Raw genomic sequence first — 22227 nt, forward strand, 5'->3', positions numbered from 1 at the left:
TTATCTGAGAGATTTTATCTGTGACATGGTCATTTAAAGCATCACAGTGAGCTGGGGTAGGCTCTAACAATGGGTTCTGGGGGGGTAGGCCCCTGAGTCCGGTCCCTTACCATCCTGAACAACTCTGCTGGATGAGAATTCACAGACACAATACATGCAGAGAAGAAAACCTTCTTCGCTGCACATATTGCTACTCTGTAGGAATAAAGAAATTCTCTATGCTGTGTCTTGTCAGATAAGAGTTGAAGTTTTCATCAGTAGTGTTCCAGTTGTTGTCCTTCCCACTTCATATTCCTAAGGTCTTCCATATACCATTGGTTACTATTAGGAGCGGGTTGGAAAGGATGTTTGGGAGTAATCATGTCAATAGCTCTAGCGAGATTATCGTTCCAGGTATTGATCAATGTATCAATGGGATCACCAGCAATACCAACCATAAAACCCTCCAAGGTTTTCTGGAATCCTTCAGGATCCATCAGCCTTCGAGGGCAGACCATTCTAATAGGTCCTCCATCCATGTAGGGGTGGATAGTGGCTTTAAGTCCAACCCTGACCAGGAAATTGTCCATCCATGACAATGGGGTGGTATTAATTACCTTTGCCCATGGCTGTGCCTGCTCCGTACTAAAGACTACATCGAGGGTATGACCTGCACAATGTGTAGGGCCAGCGACTAATTGGGATAGGTCCATGTTTGTGATGAATACCATGAACTCCCGAGCTGCACTTGTCAGATTTAGTAAACTGGTATCAAATGGGATGTTGAGGTTGCCCAGAACTAAAAGTCTGGGCAACTCCAGCACCATATATGGCATCTGGATAAACATCTGTTGCCACTAACACATCAAGTGGCCATAATCCTCCTCCCTATCTTTGTATTCAAAACATGTCGGGAAGCACATTTGCTTCCCAACATGTTTTGAGTGCAAAGACAGGGCAGAGGAGCATGGCCAGTGCCACTTCCTGTTTAAGTGGCAGAAGGCTTTAAAAAAAAAAACTAGATGGCAGGAGTGTTGCAAGCTTATGCATCCACTCATTGACTCACACAGGTTCCTTCAGCATATGGATGGGTCCATTTTTTACATACATACCCACCCACCCACTCTCTATAGTTAACTATGGTAATATGGTGCTTTGTATTACCAATATACTGAGCATTGTGGTTTGGTCTTTGTGGTAGGGCTGCTAATCAACATTGTTGGCCAATCTGACATCATTTTAATTGACCCATGAAACTTTGGCCTGCTACTATTTAAAATGTTTCCACCATTCCAAATGAGGAACTGCATTAACTCCGCTAAAGAGGATAGATTCTGTAAATCCACTAACCCTCTTGTCAGCTGCAGTGAATCAAAGTGAATCTGACAGTATTCTACGTCAGTCAACCCAGGTTTATTTCTTTGCTTCCAGCCACATGACCCCTTCTTTAATCTATTATGAATCCTTGTGATGTATATCTGGCAACATTTTCAGAGACAGCGATTTACAGAATACAGCCTGCATCAGCAACAGATGATGGCAACCTACAGCAGAGTAACAAGAAGCTTGCAACTTGGTGATGGGGACTGTAAGTGCATTATCAGGGGCAAGAGTCAGCCCTCAAATATACAAACTGGGTACTGTCACCTTTTCCAGACCCCATTCTGTCAAACTGTCCCTACATCATAGGACCAAGCCCAACAGAAGATTATTCACACAATTAGAAATGATAAGAATTTTTTTAAAAAAAGATAAATAGCAGCCATAGGAAAACCTATAACTGGAACACAATCCATGTTGGGGAGGGACGTTTAGTCTTTTGCTCCCATTGAGGATTGCAACCACATGTACATGAATTCTCATGGCTGAACTAAGATATTTTTTTCTGAGACAGTACAGCAAATCTCTGCACTCTATGTTTAGATAAATAGCACCTAAACTAAGCCAAATAGTTTAGGTTTATTAAGGCAGAAAGCCTTGCAAAAATGCCTCTCTTTTTCCCTACCAGGAAACATGAAGCAATAACAAGCCAGATAACTAGGAACTTGCTAGCCTTTCATGTCACCTAAAATTTCTTGCCTATGGTAGCTGCTTCCCTCTTTCTAATGGTAGGACTGATCCTCTTGGTGATAAGTTTTCTGGGTGTGCCGGGTAAACCACATTAAATGGTGGATCTATATGTGTTTTTAAATTATTAGGTAGAAGCCTATCAATAACACTACCATGGTAAATGAATACTTCATATTTTTTTAAAAAAACTATATTCCTATAAAATCAATGAGCAAATAACTAAGTAAGGTCCCACTGGAAACGTCTGTACAAACAGCAGCTTTGGGGAGGGTGAGATTCATTTGAAAGGTCCTGACACTGGTCAAGCTCCCTCGCAGCTGCTACATTTGTGTGTGTGTGTATTTTGAAGTACAAGTTTATCATATTTACATAAGCCATCTAATTAATTCAGATCTAGTTTTGCCCTTCCCAATTATTTCTAAAATCAGATTCCTGGAAAAAAAATAATAACAGGCTTTAGAAAGCAGGCTTGGTGCAGAAAAGGAGACTGGGTGGTTTCTATTTCTTTAAAAGGATGAAAACATTTTGTTTCATTGTTTTATAATCACCCTTTGGTGTTCCTCAAACCCAGTTGCTGACTTTATCCCAGCTCCCTGAGCAACATGTTCCCTAGAAATTGGTCTTGTAGCAGCAGTGGCTTTAAAAAGAAATGAAAAAGAAAATCAAGAATAAAATCAAAGCAAGTGATAATAATGGTTCCGTTATTTTATTCAATTTTGCCTCCAGTGCTCTGGTATGCAGAATACATGTGCTGCATAACTATGAAGGTACTTACTGTATCCCCAGTGTTATTATGGAGCCGGAGGGAATAAATTTGTGCAGTCCTGATATACAATAAATATATTCCTGTGAACACTCTGCTGTTCTGCTATTCTGACATTGGGCACCTTTCAGAAACATAGCCATGTTAGTCTGGAATATCAGTATGCAAAGGGATTTTGTAGCACCTTTGAAACTAACTGTGTGACCCTGGATAACCCATTATCTCAAGCACTGGGACACTCACAGTTGGTGCCTCTGGATATATGAAAAATATCCTTAGTGCATATGCCACCAGTACTCCCAGCTATCTAAAGGACACTACCGTCCTCCTGCAGAAATTATAGTCCACCCACAACTTTCTGAGGAACACCATCTTAGCCACTATGGTTGTGAACACCAATGTCCCACATAAGGATGGACTACAAGCTGTCAGGAACATCATTCCAGATGTGACCACAGCAGACCTTCCCACCAAAGTCTGCTGCTTTGTTCTCACACTTTATCTTTGGCAATAACATATACCTTCAGATCCTCAGAACTCCCATGGGCACATGCATAGCACCACAATATGCCAGCATCTTCATGGCTGACCTAGAACACTCCTTAACTCCTGCACTCAGAAACCCTTCCTCTACTTGTGGTGCTTCACACAGTCTGGAGCAGAGTAAGAATCCTGACACTGGACACAATGCTGCTACAAGACCCCTTTGCATAATGGGCACTATGGCTTTGAACTCACCCATTTCTGGTTAGCTCCTACCACAGTCAAAGGTGTGAGAGAGGGCTGTGTATGTGTACCTGTAAAATGATAATACTTAAGCAATCTCTGTTAAAGCACAACTGCTTGACCAATGATTTTTATGCTAGTGGAGTGTCCCCATAGGATGCCGTCCTTCAATTACTCATGTCACTGTCTGGGCCAGACTGTGTGAAGCACCTAAGAATACTGACACTAATGCATACCTAAACCCATATGCCATGCCAAATCAGTGGTGACATTCTTTTGCTAAGATAGTACCATTTCTGTTCCAAATGCAGAAATTAACCAGACGTGTAGTTGAATTTTACTTTCATTACTAGCTATAATGAGAGACAGTGTGATGTAGTGGTTTGGGTGTTAGACTACAACTCTGGAGATAGTAGTTTGATTCCCCACTTAAACATAAAAACCCACCATAGATAACCAAGGTGCATGAATCCCAAGTCTGAGAGAATGGAGGGAGGACTGTAATTTCATTACTTAGTACTTGATGTGCTGTTTCAACATGCAGTTACCATCAAGCTTCCTAGTTCCCTTGGCTTTTTAAAACTTCAGAAAATAAAAATGTTGGATTTCATTTCTGTAATGGTGAAGTACAATTCCTACAGGTCATCAAAGAATGTAGGAATACTTCATCATTCCGTCTATATCCAAAGTTCAAAGGTGAGTAGATTTTTTTATGTAAGCCAGAACTTAATTATCCACAAACAAGAAGGAGGTATGTACTGGTTTAGAAGAACTCAAAAGGTCTGCAGAAGTACAACATAATCCAGGGAGAAGGGAATCCCAATATGGAATGGGCCCAAAACAGCCTAATGAGAACTGCGTGTATTTGGTGTTTAGAGAGCAGAATGCTGGCCGAAGCCTGAATCACATTCTTTTTCCCAACCAGAATAGACCAAATGAATCAAAGGAAATGACATAATTTGTGATTTACCAAGTCATCATAGATTCAGTGGGTCTATTTTAGTTGTCAGCAGCAGAAGAATTAGGCTTTAATATTGGACAAGGTTGTAGTGGGGAAACAGGTGCCATGGAGAAATTAAATGGAGTAATATGGAAGACCAAATGGCTTGCTGCCTGACTGGAAAACTGAACAGAGCTGTTTGCATTGCAACCTTTTGTTTTAGGTCTCACTTCTCATGATGAAATATATTTTGCAGTACTGGAAAATTCAGTTATTCTTCGTATATGTGTGCATGTGTACACAGGAGAGAGAGAGGGGAAAAAAACCCAAACACACACCAGACTTTTATACAGTAAATATTCTGCAAATAGTTATAGAACTCTGTTATTCTTCAACAATTGTCAGAACAAGTCTGTCATTAAACAAGCAACACTAAGAGACCAATTCACTAAAATAAATTTAATTCCTGTATTTTCAATCAACACATTCTATGAAGTAGGCTAGTCAAGAATGGCACAAGAAAATGAAACTGTGTGTGATACTATACAGTCTTATTTCTGTTTAGCAAAAACACAAATGCATCACAATTAAGTACCGTATATACTCGTCTATAAGTCAGTCACATGTATAGGTGAAAGGCAGGTTTTGGGGACAAACATAAGGATTTTGATATGGCCCATGGATAAATCAAGGGTAAAACCTAGGGGTAAGCAACAAAAAATTGAAAAGATTAAGCAAAGGGGAAAAATGCCAAAGAACTTACAAAATCCAGTAGGCACAACTGTTTGTGCTCATACTATAAGATGAAAGGATGAGAGAACAGAGGAGAGCCATTGCTTCCAGGACAGATTATACTCTTGCTTTTCACCAGGGCATGGCTTCTTTTTAAATAAGAGTTGAATCACAATACATACATGCAGGCAGGAATTATCACATGTAATTCGCCACTGATTCCACTGAGCAAGCAGCCCGGTTGCATCCCAGAACCCAGGCACACTTCGTAGGCTACTTTTCAAAGTTGGAAAGCTCCTAGCTTTGAAAAGTGGCCTCTGAAAAGTGCCTGGGACCCAGGATGCATCCAGACTGCACTTGCTCAGTGAGAATCGGTGACAAATTACATGTGATAATTCCCGGCTGCATTTTGCAACCCAGCTGCATCCCATTGGGGTGCAGTCAGGTTTTTGTCCATGCGATAAGCTTCCTAGTCTCTGGAGCAGAAGAAAAGTAGCTTGCTCCTTTCTCAATATGAAGTTCAAAAACATCCTGCAGGCCAGCATTACAACTGACACCAAACTATAACATGAACACAACTTTGTAGAACTGGCATACTTCTATATTTTCAAAGGGAGAACACCTTGCTTCTTTCTCCCACTGGCCTTTAGAGCAAGCCAATTAAATGACCTAATTAACCCTGCTGAACTGACCTAATTAATCACTCTTAATGGCACTTCCACAGCATCTTACAAACTGCAGATTGGAACTTTCTTGCCATGTCCACGTTGAACTCAAAAACCTTCTCCTCATGTGGCATTTTACTTGGTCATAACAAAAGTCTTCAATCCAACATTACTTTGTGGGCTTGCAATTTGTTGGCTGACATTTTATGCATAGCACTGTACAAACAGGAGAGGAGCATCTTTCTCGCTATTATCCCCTCTGGCATGACCCAACTGTTACTTGCATACTCAATACAACTGGAGACAAGGCAGGAAAAAATGCTTGACGTGTGATCTGAAAGTCTCAAAAATGGCAGAGGTTGTCGAAATATCTACTGTCTCCAACTCAGAGACATCCATGTTTTAGTGGTGTAAACTTTTGTTCTCTGATATACAGTGATTTAGGCTTGAGTCAATGGACTCAGATTTGACTAGGACTCAAATTGCTTCAGTGATTCAACTTGGACTCAACTCAGCAATGAATGATACGCTGACTCAAGACTGCTGTATTTTTAGTAACTGCTGATCTAACTTCTTCAGATCAAAGTTCTTCCAGAACCAGCAAAAGTGTTAGGCTATGGGCTTCAAGCAAGGGTTGGTCTACTCAGCAACCTGTCCCTGCTGCACATTGGAGGAGATTTCTAAAGCTTTTGAAAAGCTTTGGAAGAATCCTTCCACCTCAAGCTCACTGCCTAACACATTTGCTGTTCCCCTCTGAGGGTCTTGCCCCCTAACTTTGTGCATATCTTCTGGATAGTTTTTGTTCTTGAAATTCCCACACACACACCTTCACTACCTCCTTTTTTCTGTTAAAGTTGGTTCCCAGACTTGAGACTCAACTTGAGACTTGACTTGAAAGTATCTTGCAAAGACCTGAAATTCGACTTGAAGGTACATACTTGAGACTTAGTGTTTAATACAGGAATACACCACTACTGTTATATAGGAATTTACCCATAACAGCTTTCCACAACCATCTGGCCTCCATCAGCCCTTCATCATTAGCCTCAATCAGCCTAATTCAGCAGATTCCCCTATCAGTGCTGAAGTTCAAAACATGTTGTATGGGTCATTACAGTTTGTTAGGATGAGTGTCTGTCCCTCTGTCACACTCCGCAAAACAGGAAGGCCAGCTACCTCAGAAGAAGTATTAGAATGGAAAGAAGTGCATGATATTGTTTGGTTATTAGGCAAGCTAGAAAAGGTAAGAGAACTTTCTGGAGCCCAGGTCAGCAGAACAAACAACCAAATAGGGAAAAGAAGGAGGGGTGTGAATCTTCAAATGAAATGGCAGAGCCAAAGTAATGCGTTTTGAAACCAAAGCAGCCAAGACCCTTTCAGAATGTCATATGATTTAGGCAGATGTGTTCTCCTTACTCTCTCCATTGGCCTATACAGAAGAAAAGTGTTTGGAATCTTTCAGTGGTGTGCATTGTGGCTTTCTGCAGTATATTATCCACTAGTGATTCTAAAATGGAGTTATTTCTATTGCAAAAATGGTGAAGGGTCTGGAAACCATGCTCTATGAAGAACAACTTAGGGAGCTGGGTATGTTCAGCCTGGAGAAGAGACAGTTAAGAGGTGATACGATAGCCCTGTTTCAGTATTTGAAGTGGTGTCACATTGAGGATGAAGCAAGCTTGTTTTCTGCTGCTCCAGAGAGTGGAACATGGAACAATAGATGCAAGCTACAGGAAAAGTGATTCCACCTCAACATTAGGAGGAACTTCCTGACAGTAAGAGCTGTTCAACAGTGGAAGATGCTCTGTTGGAGAGTGGTGGAGTCTCCTTATTTGGAGGTCTTTAAGGAGAGACTGGATGGCCATCTGTCATGGGTGCTTTGAGTGAGAGTCCCTGCATGACACGGGGGTTGGTCTGGATGGCCCTTGAGATCTTTCCCAACTGTATGATTCCATGATTCTATGATTCTGTGTTGTTAGTTGCCCACACATGTCCTAGTTTTCATGTGAAATGTTGGAGGATGTGATTCAAGCCCAGGACAGATGTCATGGGAAAATGTAGGCCTCCATATGTTGTTATACTACAACTATTACTATTATTACTGCTGCTGCTGCTGCCACTACTACTACTACTACTACTACTATGCAGCCATTCCCCCAGTCCTGGAATTTATAATGACTTTCAGAAGTTAACAGGAATACTGCTGAAAGTACACAATGCACAAATTTTAAAAAAATATTAATCAATAAAGTAGAACAATTAAAGGCCTTTTCTCCATGAACAATTAGTCTTCAATGGTTAGTTGAAACAGCAAAGCTGTCACTTGTCTATGAAAGGATAGCAAGGAAGGTGCCAACTGAGCCTCTTTAGGAAGGGAGATTCAGGGGGGCCTGGAAGTAGTCACCCAGAAGGTTCCTTATGAGAGTGGTGGGACAAAGAGAAGGGTCTACTCAGAAGATCTCAAAATATGTTCAGGCTCAGAGGCGGAAATACGGTCTGAGAGCCTGAAAGTAAGCCAGATAAAGCTTTATAGGTCATAACCAACACTTTGAATTTTTAATCCTTGGCCTTGGGCAAGTCAGCCACAGGGAGAGACAAAAAGCAAAGCTCCTCTGAACAAATCTTTCCAAGAAAACCACATGATCAGTTTGCTTTAGGGTTGCCATAACTCCAAAATGACTTGAAGACATGCAATAACAACAAAGATTTGTTGATGTGAATTACAGCCCTATAAAACCGAGGCAACATGTTTTCCACTGGTGCATTATGGGGCATGTATAGCTGCCACTAACCCATAGTAACATATAGCAATAACAAACATTTTGGTACCATTCAGTTGAAATTTTTTGAGAGGTCAAAGTCTGGGAACTGTAGAGGGGATTGGTAATCAGCATGTTTTACTGTGGAGATGTGGGTCAGAGATGTAGGGCTGCACCCATGTACAGTGGGCCTTTGAGATCTACTGGGATTTGGTTCCAGGTTCCCCTGTGGATACCAAAATCTGTGGATATTCAAGTTCCATTAGATACAACAGTGAATTCAAATGTTGTCTCTTATATAAAATGGCAAAATTAAGGTTACGTTTTTGGAATTTTGGAATTTATATATTTTTAAAATATTTTCTAGCCGTGGATGGTTGAATCCATGGATATGGAGGGTCATCTACATTCTGTATAATATATAGTTGGACTATACACTATACAGAGATACACTGTGCCACATGTAGTCTGAAATGAGATTGAGGGAACACAACAAAGCAGCTGTCCTCCCTGAAATAGCATACATCGAACAGAACTTCTGCCAACATAAAACACTTAAAGCGTTCTTGGTTTTCAAAAATTATAAAACACCAGAAGAGAATGCCAAAACTTCTCTTCTGCTTAGGATCTAACAGCTGCAGATATCTTGGAAGGATTTGAGAATAAGAACTGCACAGAAAACCGCCTTACATTGTGTTGGGTCATTGGTTCCTCAAACTCAAAATGGACTGTCCTCCAGTCTTATCTGGAGATGCCAACTGAACGGAGATATTTATTTATTTATTTATTTATTTAGGTATAGAAACCATGTGCTTTGCAAAGTATATGGGAGTCCTATTCTAACAGCAGTTCAAAACCTGCATTCCCTTAGGACTTGTACAAGGAAGTAGTAAAAGAAATCTAATTACTTTAAAACCGTCTGACTATGATGAGTAGTCATGTGAGGCTGAAGAGACATATCTGTTTTGGCTGTAGCCAGTTTTCTCCTGTTTACACTTGTTCCAGCTAAAAATACACTTAATAGTGTTATTCGGCTTCCGTGAAATATTTTTATATGCATCTTTTTATATGAACCAGTCTAACAGAGCAGTAACCCAGATCAAACAAGTGTGCTTTTAACTGGACCAGCCCAAGTCATTTTGCTAAGGTAAAGTACAAGGTACTGTTTTCCTCACCTACATTCCTTGTACAGAAGCCCACCCAGACCAGACCAGGTCTTTCTTCAGTTCTGGAAGCAGGACTGTGTCTCTCACTACACCTAAGGACAGCAGGCTAAAACTAAGGGGGAGAGGGGGCATGTGGCAAACACTGCTCTGTCCTCCAATACAATTCCTTCCACACCACCATTTGCAGCCTGAAGCAACTATCCCTATAGACATAATGTAGGGCTGGGATTGCCTTTGAAAATCTCAGTTTTAAATGCCTGTTTTTCTTCACCTTCAGACCCCCACACCTCATAAGAACCTGAAAATACTCATAACTTTCTTAAGCTATTTTTAAACCTCATTTTAAACCTAAGCATATTTAGCTGGAAGCAATTTCCATTTATTTTTAATGATACTTAAGTCTAACTATGCATGTACAGCCTTGACTTGATTTGACTTGAATAATACCACGTTTGCCTGCTAAACAGTGGCATCCAATACTGGAGGAAGAAGAGTTTATACTATCTTGCCCTGGGACATTGTTCTCTGGAGGATTATACTCTCCAGCAACAGACAAAACTACCTTGTTGGTTTACTTTGCTTGACCCGGCACCTCAATACATCTCCAAATGTCAGATGTCAGAATAAAGGTCCAAAACAGGGAGCTCACTGTTCTCTTCCATCAAAGTAACCTGTGATTCAAAGGGGTCCTGTATTCCCAAATTCAGGATCATTTTTTTAATATATTGTTTTGATAGCTTTTCATGGTCTTAACAAGCCCAGGGCCAATAGAGGAAGCCTGTTTTGAGGGTCTGCTTACCATACCGTCCTCATACACCATCTCATAGGACATATGGCTTCAACAGCGTCATTTCCCCTCAACTCTCTTCCCACCCACCACATGTTTTTAAAGCATTTGTGTCAGATGAAGAAAAGATTTTCAAAAGTTAGTACCAAGATGCTTCTGCTTAGTTTTTGGTTTTTTGGCTAGGTATCAAGGCTTTAGAGAGCTAGCATGGTATAGTGGTTTAAGCATCAAACAAGAACTCTAGAGACCAGGGTGCAAATCCCTGCTCGGCCATACAAAGCTACTTGTTGACCTTGGGCAAGTCACACTCTCTCAGCCTCAGAGGTAGGCAATGGAAAGCCCCCTCTAAACAAATCTTGCCCAGAAAACCCCATGGTAGGATTGCTGTAAGTTGGAAACAAGTTGAAAGCACAGGCCAACATCAGATCAAGGCATTACTACTGCATAGATTTGCAGTGCTATACATAAGATTCTGCAATGCATGCCTCAGGCTGTTTGTGATCATTTTTTCAAATCACTTATATCTCAGAGTAGATCTATTGCCAATCCTACCACATCAAGGTCCACATCAGCCATGGTGGGGGAGAGGTACTTCTTCATGTGTTTGGCCTTTTCACCTACAAATAAGGAGAAGATCTAATCTAATTTTTTAACTAAAGGTTCATTTAACAGTGGAGTTCTCACTTATATGAAAAGACCTACCTACACATTCTCTGTGACCCTAGATATGTTTACTTCAGGCCATTTTCAGTACCAGATATGTGAGGAACTGAGCTTTGGTGGGAAAATACATGAAGTTATCAGAATGTAGAGAGTCAAGAGTTCTCTTCACTCCAAGTTACTTTTGACCACCACCACCCCAAAAAAATCCCTTCTCCCGCAGTCACTGATTGACAAAGTAGATACAAATGTAATTCGTAAAATACAGAAGTACTGTTGTGTCTAGCTTTGCCAACATTGGCCCCATGGAGTTATTATTACAAACGACTTAATCTTTATAACAGGTTTTGTGCCTCCTGGTAGCACAATTCCCTTTTGCTTTAAAAATGTAAGAAGGGGACATATTTGCTCTCAGTTTATTGTATTAGTTCCTGGTTTAAAAGAAGAAAACAAATGAAGCATATCTTTAAGCATATGGGAAGGATTTAAGCTGAAAATGAACAAGAAGAACAAGAATGTCAAACCTTTGGTCTAGATGTTGTTACGTCTTTCCATATATTCATTACCAAAAAAAATTCCCCATTCTCCCAACTATCATTTCCATACCCTTCAACTGTCCTGATGTGGCAGGGACAGTCCCAATTTATCCTCTGTCATCCCACTCTTTCAATGACTTTTAAAATGTCCCATTTTTTCCTCTTCTTCTGCCCTTTTGCCTCAGTAGACTTCAGTTGCTGCAGTTTCCTGGTTTTCCTCAATGAAGTGTTGAAGGGCATGTATTTCACTGAAAATTATAGGAAGGATAAATCCAGCAAGCTGTTGATGTTGCCAGAGCAGTTCTCGGTGTTGGCAGGATCTTCCCAAGAAAAAACTAATGATAGAGAAGAAGGGATTCTGCATTTGAAGTGAACTGCACTTTAGCCAATTATGAAGCAAAAAAAGATACATCCAGCAGTTATGGATCCCTGACTTCAATATATTTAGGGCATTCTATGTTACACAGAACCATCTTTGTAGTAACTTCTTAAATGCCTTGTGAGAGGTCTTTTGTATTGCAATTACTGCATAGCTCTCCATTGACTATGCTGGGAATTACAGGCTCCGAACATCTGGAGATCTGTAGTTGTCCGTCACACTCTAAGTGTTGTAGGAAATGAGCATGTACCGCTGTAACCTCTAGTATAGATATCACCATGCCCAAACCCAGTCGTGACTTTGCTGTGTCCATAGGTGGCTATAAGGTGGGATATATGGATATAAAATACACGAAGAAGTTATGGAAATGTGAAGACCAAGAAATATCATGGTGGAGTGGTGGGCGACTGTATCATTAATCATAATTTAATCAGTCTGCAGTTCAGAGTCATTCTTGTCATGCCTTTTTTTAAAAATCATTTTATTGATTAAAATGCATTATATACATCGTTCAAAAAGATTCAAAATAAACTGTTCAGTAGCTTCCTGTATCTTCATCATATAATTTTTACATGAATGTCACTGTATTTTCAAATCTTGATTACAAATAAACTTCCAATGTATTACATATGCCTTGTGTATTTATTACTCTCTAGGTTAATGATTCCTTATAAAACAAAAACTCCTTGATAACTCCAGTCTAATTATTGATTTACCATTTTAAGAACTGGATATGTTGTTCTCTCTCCCTGCCCCGTTTGTGACATCTCAACAAAAGTGTTATTCATTATGATTTCATAAGCATATCTAACAAAATGTAGCAGCAGAAAATCATGTACTAATTTTCTTTAGCAACTTGCAGTTCATTTTTTCAGTATATTCATTATTTGCTTTCTTGACTCTGCCAGCATCTGCAAATCCAGTCACGGCAATGGAAGAACATACAGAGCTTAGTTTGGAAGAAGAATTTGAAGCACCAGAGGCTACACATACAGGTAAGGAAACAAAGGCAAGGCAAAGCAAGATTCTGTGATTCCAGAAGGTATGAGTACAAAGTATATATAGATATGTCTCACCATCTGAAAAGTGAGGCTTTTTTGCAGGTATCCCCTGACCCACTGGAAAGATTTTATGAAGATACAGAGGACTGTATGGAAAAGGAGTGGAAATACACATTCAGTGGTACAAGTTGTTTTCCATTTACACAACCACTGGATACAATCCCATCAGCACTGGAAGTGTCAGTGTATTTAGTTGATACTGTGATGTTTGAATGCTGTCCCAGAAGACCCCCCACCCTTACCAAATCTTACCAAATTTTAACTTTAACTACATGAAACTATGTCCATGTAAATGCATTTAGGCAGTGTGCATGATGTTGCAATTTAATTGTATAATTTTAATTTTGCTAGTTGTTTAGGTCACAACTCTTGCATCGGGTTGACACCAACCCTAGTGAAGCCACTGCTTGAGATGCCAATGAAAAGTCCTTTGGAAATATCTGAGGATTTAATCCAAAGCTTCTGAGTTTTGGGCTGGTTCTTTGAACCCTTTGCATATTGAAACAAAATAGAGCTGGGACCAGAGTCAAAGGGGCTAAATTTTTCTTCTCCCAGCTTACAGCTTTTGCTATTAGCTTCCCTCTTGCCCTTCTTATATTATATACCCTGAGCTTCCAAGCATAGTCTGTTCCGTATCCAGCTAGCCCCGTTCCACACAAGGGGTGCTTCCACACTGGACATTTGCTGTGTAATAGCCACAGTTTGTTTATTCCATTTTTGTGGAGCCATTGATTATCGCATAATCCTATGTTCTCCATGTGTAACTTTTTCAGGCTGCAGAAACCCATTGTTGTTGTTGTTGTTGTTGTGAATGGAACAATCATGCAATCAACAGCATTGTTACCTTTGTGCTCCTTTTCAGGGCAACGTTCTTCATATGCACACAGAAGCATTGGGTGGGTGTATCTATCACACCCACTGTTACATTTTCCATAATGCCATTTTAGACATATATTTCAGCATTTCGTATTTTAATACCCATTTTGTCACCTTAAAAAACTGAAGTATTCATAAAGTTGTGCTTTAATGAAAAAGCATTTCATTTCACCACAGTTTGCTTTGGTAATCTGCAGCTTGAATGTTCCTTTAATAAGGAACAAAAGTATGCTTTGTGTTTAACCACAGTGAATGACTTATATTTTATAATAAACATTTTTTAAAAAAGCAATGGGGTAGGTTTTTTTCCATGATAGTAATATTTTGCAATTTGTTTTGATCTATTAGGTTGTATATTAGCTAATCATCTGCTCATTTTCATATATTTTGAAGTGCTTTTACAGAGATTTCCCTTGTTTAAAAGGTTCCCCCCCCCCAGTTACTGGGAACCACCAATTTCTGCAGTGGCATTTTGGTTTTCTTAACTAGTCTCCTCCCCTTCAAATTCTGCCCTAAGAACCAATGAAACCTGGCAGTCCATTTTAAAAAATGAAGTTATATTGGAAAATAATTCAAACAATATGAAGTAACACCAGTTTCTTCTCCTAGGACCTAAAGGGGTGATCAACGACTGGAGGAAGTTTAAATTAGAGAGTAAAGATAGAGATGCCCTTCCTCTAAGCAAGAAAGAGATCCTCATCAGGCAAATGTCTTCACCCTATCGGGCTCACAGTAAAGATGATAAAGACACCAGAGAGCGATTCAGTCGCAAGGTAAGCAGAAAGAACAACAAACTATAACTGAAGTGATTCAACAGAGTGAGTGGATTCAGTAGCTTAGAAAATGGTCCTACACATATAAGGAACACATGTTGGGATAAGAGTCAGGTCTTCTCCATTGCCAATGTGCCCCGTGGCCATACTCCCATTGCCCATACAACCAGCATGCATGTGAAAACATCTACACATGTATGAATGTGAAGACATAAAGGTACTTCACGCCCAGGGAAATCCTAGCCAAATAGGAGCATCCCTACCACCACATCATTGCATGAGCTGTCTGTATGCATGTAGTTTTTCATGACCACAGTTATGAATGCATAACCTAGAGTTATGCATACAGAGCTGATTCATTTTTATAGTCCTTATGCATTCACAATCATGGCCATAATGTAGGGAATATGCAGAGATGATTACTACCTTACCAGACCTCAGCTACCGCAAGTGGTGGAGCTCTGTTCTCCTATCAATAAGCATACAGTAGACTGATGTTTCCATGCACCTCACACTGGTGATCTCCAGAAACAGGGGAAACTGGAGCAGGGATACTGCTTCTGATAGTCTCACTGGAGATTGCTGGCAGGAGGGAAATGTAACATCAACCTGCTTCATCCTGACAGACAAGAGAACAGATAGCAATAGCAGTAGCAATAGTAAGTACATTTCTGTACTTATCAGTGCACTTAAGTACTCCCTAAGCAGTTTATAATGTATAAGCTAACTGCCCCAACAAGCTGGGTCCTCATTTTAGCGACCTACAGAAGGATGCAAGGCTGAGTAGACCCTGGAGGCCTGCCTGGGATTGAACTCACAACCTTGTGGCTGTGAATGGATGCAGTACCAGCATTTAACCACTGCACCACCAGGGCTCCTACTTGCAGTATCACTTCCAATGACTGATGCTTGGTAAGGCAGGATTAGGAGGGCTAGCCCAGGAGATGCTACTTAACTAAATATACCAAACTAAGTAACTGACCTAGAATCTTAGCTATGGATAACAGGGGTGTGTGGTTGTTGGGCATGTAGGTTATTGCTAACCTGTGCAGTCCATAGCCCCACATCCATTGTCATTGGAGCTGTGAATCTAGTCTAGGTATTATTCTAAAAGGTAAAAGAATTGCCCAGCATACTGAACCTGTTTGGATGTAGGCTTCAGCACTTTGGATAGTTCCTTTAAAGTTTTAAATCCTCAGGTGGATTAAGTGTTCTACACTGACATGAAAGCCACAAGCTCCCATTGCTCCTATCATATATGTGTTATCCCTAGAAGGAGGATGGCAAAGGTCCCTGTGTAAGATGGTTTTCCCTTCTGACATTTAACATATACCCCTGATAATCCTGAAGAAAAAAAAGACAACATTTCAAAAGGTGAGATGGGACATCAAAAATGGCCATCCTCTACCAAGGCCTGGTTGAATTAAGCTATGAAGATTTTTAGAACATGAATGGTCACAACTGTGATGTATTTAGTTCTCTGATGTACATAAACATAGTTATGGCAATTAACATGTGTACCCAAATACTCATTTGCTGCTCAGGATTTCTTTATTGATATGCTTATTTTGTATTTAGCAGAGTATGCTTGATTAACAGAACAAAATATGTTACAAATTGCCCCCTGAAGTTGCTTTTTACAATGGGAGAGGAGTATTAAATAATACAAATACAATTGTTGTTGTTGCTGCTGTTGTTATTGTTGTTGCTGTGTCCTTTCAAGCCATTTCTAACTTATGGCATCCTTAATTTTATCAAGGGTTTAATGGGGTGAGAGTGTGTGACTCACCCAAGATCATATAGATACACATTAAACAAAATATAATTAATGATACAAGAATTAAGATCAAATGATCCTCTCTTATTCCTAAGGAAATCATTTTCTTGTTTCATATGATGGTGAGTTGTTTGGGGAGTAAATAAGTACCTTTAATACACTTACTTTTCCAAATATTTGCAGATGAGTATACAGGAGTATGAGATAATTAATGATGATAAAGAAGATGAAAGCTGCCTACGGAAATACCGCAAGCGTTGTATGCTGGACATGCACGAGCGGTTGAGTTTTGGGCCCAAATACGGTTGCCTCTTTGAGCTGGAGAATGGGGAGCAATTCCTGGAAGCTGTTGAGAAGGAGCGGAAAACCATAACAGTCATTGTCCACATCTATGAAGATGGTGTCAAGGGCTGTGAGGCACTCAACGACAGCTTGATGTGTCTTGCTGCAGAATACTCCACCGTGAAATTCTGCAAGATCAAAGCTTGCAACACGGGGGCCGGAGATCGTTTCTCCACTGATGTTCTCCCAACACTTCTTGTGTACAGAGCTGGGGAGCTCGTAAGCAATTTCATTAGCGTAACTGACCAATTTAATGAAGAGTTTTTTGCTGTAGATGTAGAGATGTTTCTGAATGAGTATGGGCTACTGCCTGAGAAGGAGATCCCAGCACTTGGGAATGGCAACACAGATGAAAAAGAAGTTGAGTAGCTGACAAGATATTAAATACGCCTGCACCTTTTATCCCTGCTCAGTACCTGTTGCAATTGAATCGCATATGGACCCATTTAGTGAAAGCTGCATGTATATGCTATGTATGCAAACAGGGGTGTAGCTGCTACTGGACTGGCAGGAGAATCGCCCCTGGAATTGTCCAACCAATGTGGGCCTCCTGCTACTGTCCACCTCACCGTCAGTCCCGACCCTGGTAGACAAGATGGCAGTAGCAGCCACACTTGGGGAGCCCATTTGTGCCTCTTGCCTTTGGGCACTCAGCTATGCCCCTGTATGCAAACAGTACACACATTTAATGTAACAAAATAAATTAAATAAATGGCAGTGCATTCTTACAGAGGTCCAGAAATAAGTCTGATTGAGATAAATAGGATTTCCCCCCAGGAAAGAGCATATAGGATTGCATACATAATCAGCAGCTTCTATATATACCTGCACATATCACACAAAAGTCAATAGGAATGTACAGATACTGTGATTAAAATTAGTGAGGGGTGTATGTATGCACATTTATGTATCTACTCAAAGGTGTATATGCACAGGGCCTGGTCTGGTGCACCAAAATCCATGAAATGAAAATTTTTGGTTTCACATTTCTTTTCATTTCTAGAAAAAGCTAAGAAAGAAAAGAAGCAGAGGCGGAAAGGAAAGGAAACACTGGTGCAGAACTCAGTTATAGGGCTGCAAGGCAAGAGGCTTTCAGAGTGCCACATGGATAAGCTGGTGCGTATGTAGCTGTCTTCTGCTCCATCTACACTGTGTAATTTATGCAGTTTAACACTGCTTGAACTGCCATGACTCAGTGCAATGGAATTCTGGGATTTGCAGTTTTGTGAGATAGTTAGTTTTCTCAGTCAGAAAGCTTTGATGCCGCAACAAACTACAAATTCCAGGATTCTATAGGATGGAGCCATGACAGTTAACTGCACACTTCCACACTGCAGTATTTATATCCAAATGCATAAATGCTGCAGTGTGGAAGCAGCCTTCAGGAGTAGAGGAGAAGTACAAGGATAAGAAGCTGACCAAATCCACTGAAGCTGGAGACTGGAGTACTTAGCCCTGCAGAAGCACTGGGAAATCTTTGATGGCCCTCTGTAATGATGAGGAAATTGATGAGATAGTAATCAAGAAGACTTAGAAAAGAACTGGGGAACCTGTGACTTTCCAGATGTAAGATTATTCTTTTCTATCGACAATGCTGGATAGAGCTGATGGGAACTGTAGTCAAGCAACATCTACAAGGCCAAAGGTTCTCCAGCCTTGAATTTGACAATGTAATTAAATGAAGGTTTGTACATGTGGGGAGAAGAGGACATTCAAGGCAATTAACCAAAGTAAGGGCAAAGAGAAGTTGGTTCATGAGAACTGTATATTGAGGCAAACCTTATAGCCTGGTGGAGACCAATCATGGACCAAAGTTCAGGACAATTGTTGCTTAACAATTCCTTTGGTTTACTTCCATTGTCAGAAGTGTCTCTTCTTGTGGCCCCAGCAACATACAGAAAAAAACTCCACACAGATTTTCAGGCATTCATCTAATTAATTCATGGTTTTTGTATAAGATATGAAGGTGAATTTAAACCCTGAAGAGTTTAAAGAGGTACTAGTTACTTATTTAGCGCATACACTGTAGGAGTAATCGAAATTAAGGTAGACATTATCCCCAACTTTCCAATCAAGATAAGAAACTGGGAAGATAAACGAACGTCCATCAAATGGTTTGTGAGTGGCAATCCATAAAGGACTTCAAAAATAGGTTTCGGACTAAGGAGACCACCTGGCATATATGACAGTTCAAGAGAACATCAATACATTTAACTGGAATGCACCACTTGTAAGAAAAATCTCAGAAACAAGTACTATATAGATGGAAGTTTGAGACTGTAGTGTAATAAATGAAACAGGTAGGTGAAAATGGAGGCTGAAGTTGAGTCCAGTTGAAGATTAAAGTGTAATTAAATTCCACAGTTTAAAAGAACAAAAAAAGCTACAAATGAAGCAGGTGATAAGTTTTGTAAACATTTTAGTCTCATTTTGACTATAAAGCTCTCAAAAAAACATGCAGTTGAACCACTATAGCCACTAGTACTTAGTTAAAAGCAGTTAAAAATTGAATAATCTGAATAGAGAATACTTGCCTGATGGACCACCTGTTTGGAAATGATACATTACTGAGAACTAATCAGGTAACTGATATTTTCAAACCATATAGAAAGTATAGAACACATTTTAAAGCTCATATTTGGCATTTAATCATTGTGAATTTAGAGAAAATAGATTATTTTGCAAGAGATGAAGCATATTTCTGTATTAATTATTACGTAATGTTGCATGCTACATTAACACTGGTGCTTGCTAAACTGTTCATTACTAAACCTTTATAATTTGTGGTAATATCATTAATAAAGGATACAAAAAGGCATATTTTAAAGGCTTTTGATCTTTTCTTAAAAGAATAGCCCAAGATGACTTATTTTGTTTCTGAAGAGCAAACAACCATTAGGAAGTCAGGCTTCTGGGATGAAAATGTTAATTCCAAAATTGAGCTTAATCATCTGTTTGCTGCAGGCCTTCTTCAACCAGTGTTGGAGTTGTAGGGAATTTGAACTATTAAACGACCACTATCTGAATCACTTTTACCCTTCTCTTCATCCAAAAAAGGCTCCTGGGTGGTTTACAAGATCAATTAGGAGAGTCCCTTCCATTAGGCTTGCAGTCTGAAAGGCATGACACAAAAAGAAAAGGAACTGGGGGGAATAAGGACAAAAGAAAGTCGGGTACTGATTCCCAGTTTCCAAGTTCTTCTGATAACCAACCAGAATGTGGAACGCTCAAGATGTGCATCCAGAAGCTACTGGTCTGTCTCCTCTTCCATTCTTCATCTTGTCTTATAGCCTGAGATATTGACTGCCACCAAGTGACAGTAGGAAAAGGCTGGTGGAACTGGCTTCTCAGAAGTGGAAAGGCATCTCTGCCTCCCTTCATCCTCTATGCTATTTTTACCTATTTAGTATAGATCATGGATGGTATTATCATCACCCAGCACTCTGCACTGTAGTTTAACATCTACATTACCCCAGTCTAGCTCTCACCCCAGTCAATCTCTCAGTTACTTGTGTGACCTTCTCCTAGATTTAGTTCTTCATCTGTAAAATGATAACAAAGAAGTATCCACAAGGCTGTTGTAAGGAAGTGGAGGCCTGTATGTGTATAGCATAGGGTTCAGAAGGGAAAGAAAGAAAGAAAGAAAGAAAGAAAGAAAGAAAGAAAGAAAGAAAGAGAGGGAGGGAGGGAGAAAAATCTTATGGACGTGCAAGGTTAGTGTTTTTAACTGCAAACTAGGTTTGGCTCCATTAAGTACTAAAGATATTGGTTTGAATGTTAAGAGACATAAAACATAAAGGTCACTTAAGTACATCCCAGCCTTCCCTAGAAAACATAACATTGTTTCATAGATTTAATTATAAGTGGCTATAAAGTAATAGCTAAGCGTAGCAGCTGTCCAAACATGCAATAGCATGATTTCTCCGGGAAATTCATTAACCTAAAATTGTTGGAAGACAGTATCCACATGGCGCCAGACCAGCCCCCACATACTGCCACTCTCAAAGGTAGAAACACATGACTAATCAAAATTAAACTAAATTTTTGATCATGCCACTCATCAGGATTTCAGCAAGTTTAGGGGAAAGTGATGTGTGATGAAAATACAATGTCATACCACATGCAAGTTCCCACTTTGTTCCAGTAGAGCACATTTGAAAAGGCCTAGATGTACAGGTGCCACGTAAAAATCAAAATTCTGCAAAAAGAAGTAGAATTCTGTACTTGTATAAATTATCTAGGTGCCTTGTTCAAATTATACAGTTCTAGTGCTCTATTTCATTTTAACTGCCATGGTAACATCATGTGCAATACTCTGATTCACCATTTAGGTATGGACATTTAAAATTCTCAGATGGGGAGCTCCTTTGGAGCCTCATCAAACTACACATCCAGAAATTCCATAGGATGGTGCCATATCCACCAACTGTCCTGATTTGACTGAGATAGTCCTGATTTATCCTTTGTCATCCCACTTTATCATCTGGTTCTAAAACGTCCCAGTCTCTTTCTCTCTCTCATTGTTTCATCTCTCCCCCCTCCCCTTGTCCCCAACTTGGTTCAATTACTGCAAACGTAGTTCAAAGTGCAAAAGTAGTTTGCACTCAGATAACTCAGCAAGGAGAGAGGAGGCAGCAGAATCTTGCCCTTCCCGGTAGGCTAAGGCAAAAACAAATTGTCACAGCCTCTCTGGGCTGGTGTGTTCTTCCTCATCTTGCCTGAACTCTGATATTGCTTGGCTATATGCCCCGATTTTCATCCGCAAAATGTTGAACAGTATGTGTTGCCATAGCAGTTAAAGTGAATTAAGCTACTATAATTGTGTTGTGTCAATGGGTCCCAGACCTGACTTGGCTTATTTTTCCAGAATATGAGTTGCAGAAGAACTTAAGTCAGAGGTGGAGCAGAGGTAGGGCTCACAGAGTTGAGCACAATGACAATCCCATACCCGCAAGACTTTTTGTCCCTTTTGAGCTGGTGAAGGTAGGCCCAACACCTTCCCTAATTGGGCCTAATCAGAGTAAGAAGAAGGGCCATTCCTCCAGTCCATCTGCCGTGGTCAAAGCATAAGAGGGAGAGAAGATCTGCTGGACTTTTCCCTTTCCCTACTGCCATTCCCTTCTCCTTTTGTGTCTTGTCTCTTTAGATTGTAAACGTGAGGGCAGGGAAATGTCCAATTAACAATTTGTAAGCCGCTCTGATAACCTTTTGGCTGAAGAGCGGGGTATAAATAAAT

The 22227-nt window shown here is 40.1% G+C and overlaps 1 protein-coding gene across 1 annotated transcript; it reads left to right on the plus strand.

The window, feature by feature from the left end:
- The first annotated feature begins 13093 nt into the window (after positions 1–13093).
- PDC (phosducin) lies at positions 13094–17360 on the plus strand. The gene is made up of 3 exons (XM_042461711.1): positions 13094–13157; positions 14709–14872; positions 16833–17360. The coding sequence occupies exons 1-3, from the start codon at positions 13094–13096 to the stop codon at positions 17358–17360; spliced, it is 756 nt and encodes a 251-aa protein (XP_042317645.1).
- Positions 17361–22227: the final 4867 nt, after the last annotated feature.

This window comes from Sceloporus undulatus, chromosome 4 (assembly GCF_019175285.1).
Source record: "Sceloporus undulatus isolate JIND9_A2432 ecotype Alabama chromosome 4, SceUnd_v1.1, whole genome shotgun sequence".
NCBI lineage: Eukaryota > Metazoa > Chordata > Lepidosauria > Squamata > Phrynosomatidae > Sceloporus > Sceloporus undulatus.

Excerpts from the sequence above, each read along its gene's own strand:
- PDC (XM_042461711.1), top strand. The coding sequence starts at position 13,094 with ATGGAAGAACATACAGAGCTTAGTTTGGAAGAAGAATTTGAAGCACCA. Across the intron at positions 13,158-14,708 it reads ACCAGAGGCTACACATACAG|GACCTAAAGGGGTGATCAAC; the intron begins GTAAGGAAACAA and ends TTCTTCTCCTAG. Across the intron at positions 14,873-16,832 it reads GAGAGCGATTCAGTCGCAAG|ATGAGTATACAGGAGTATGA; the intron begins GTAAGCAGAAAG and ends AAATATTTGCAG.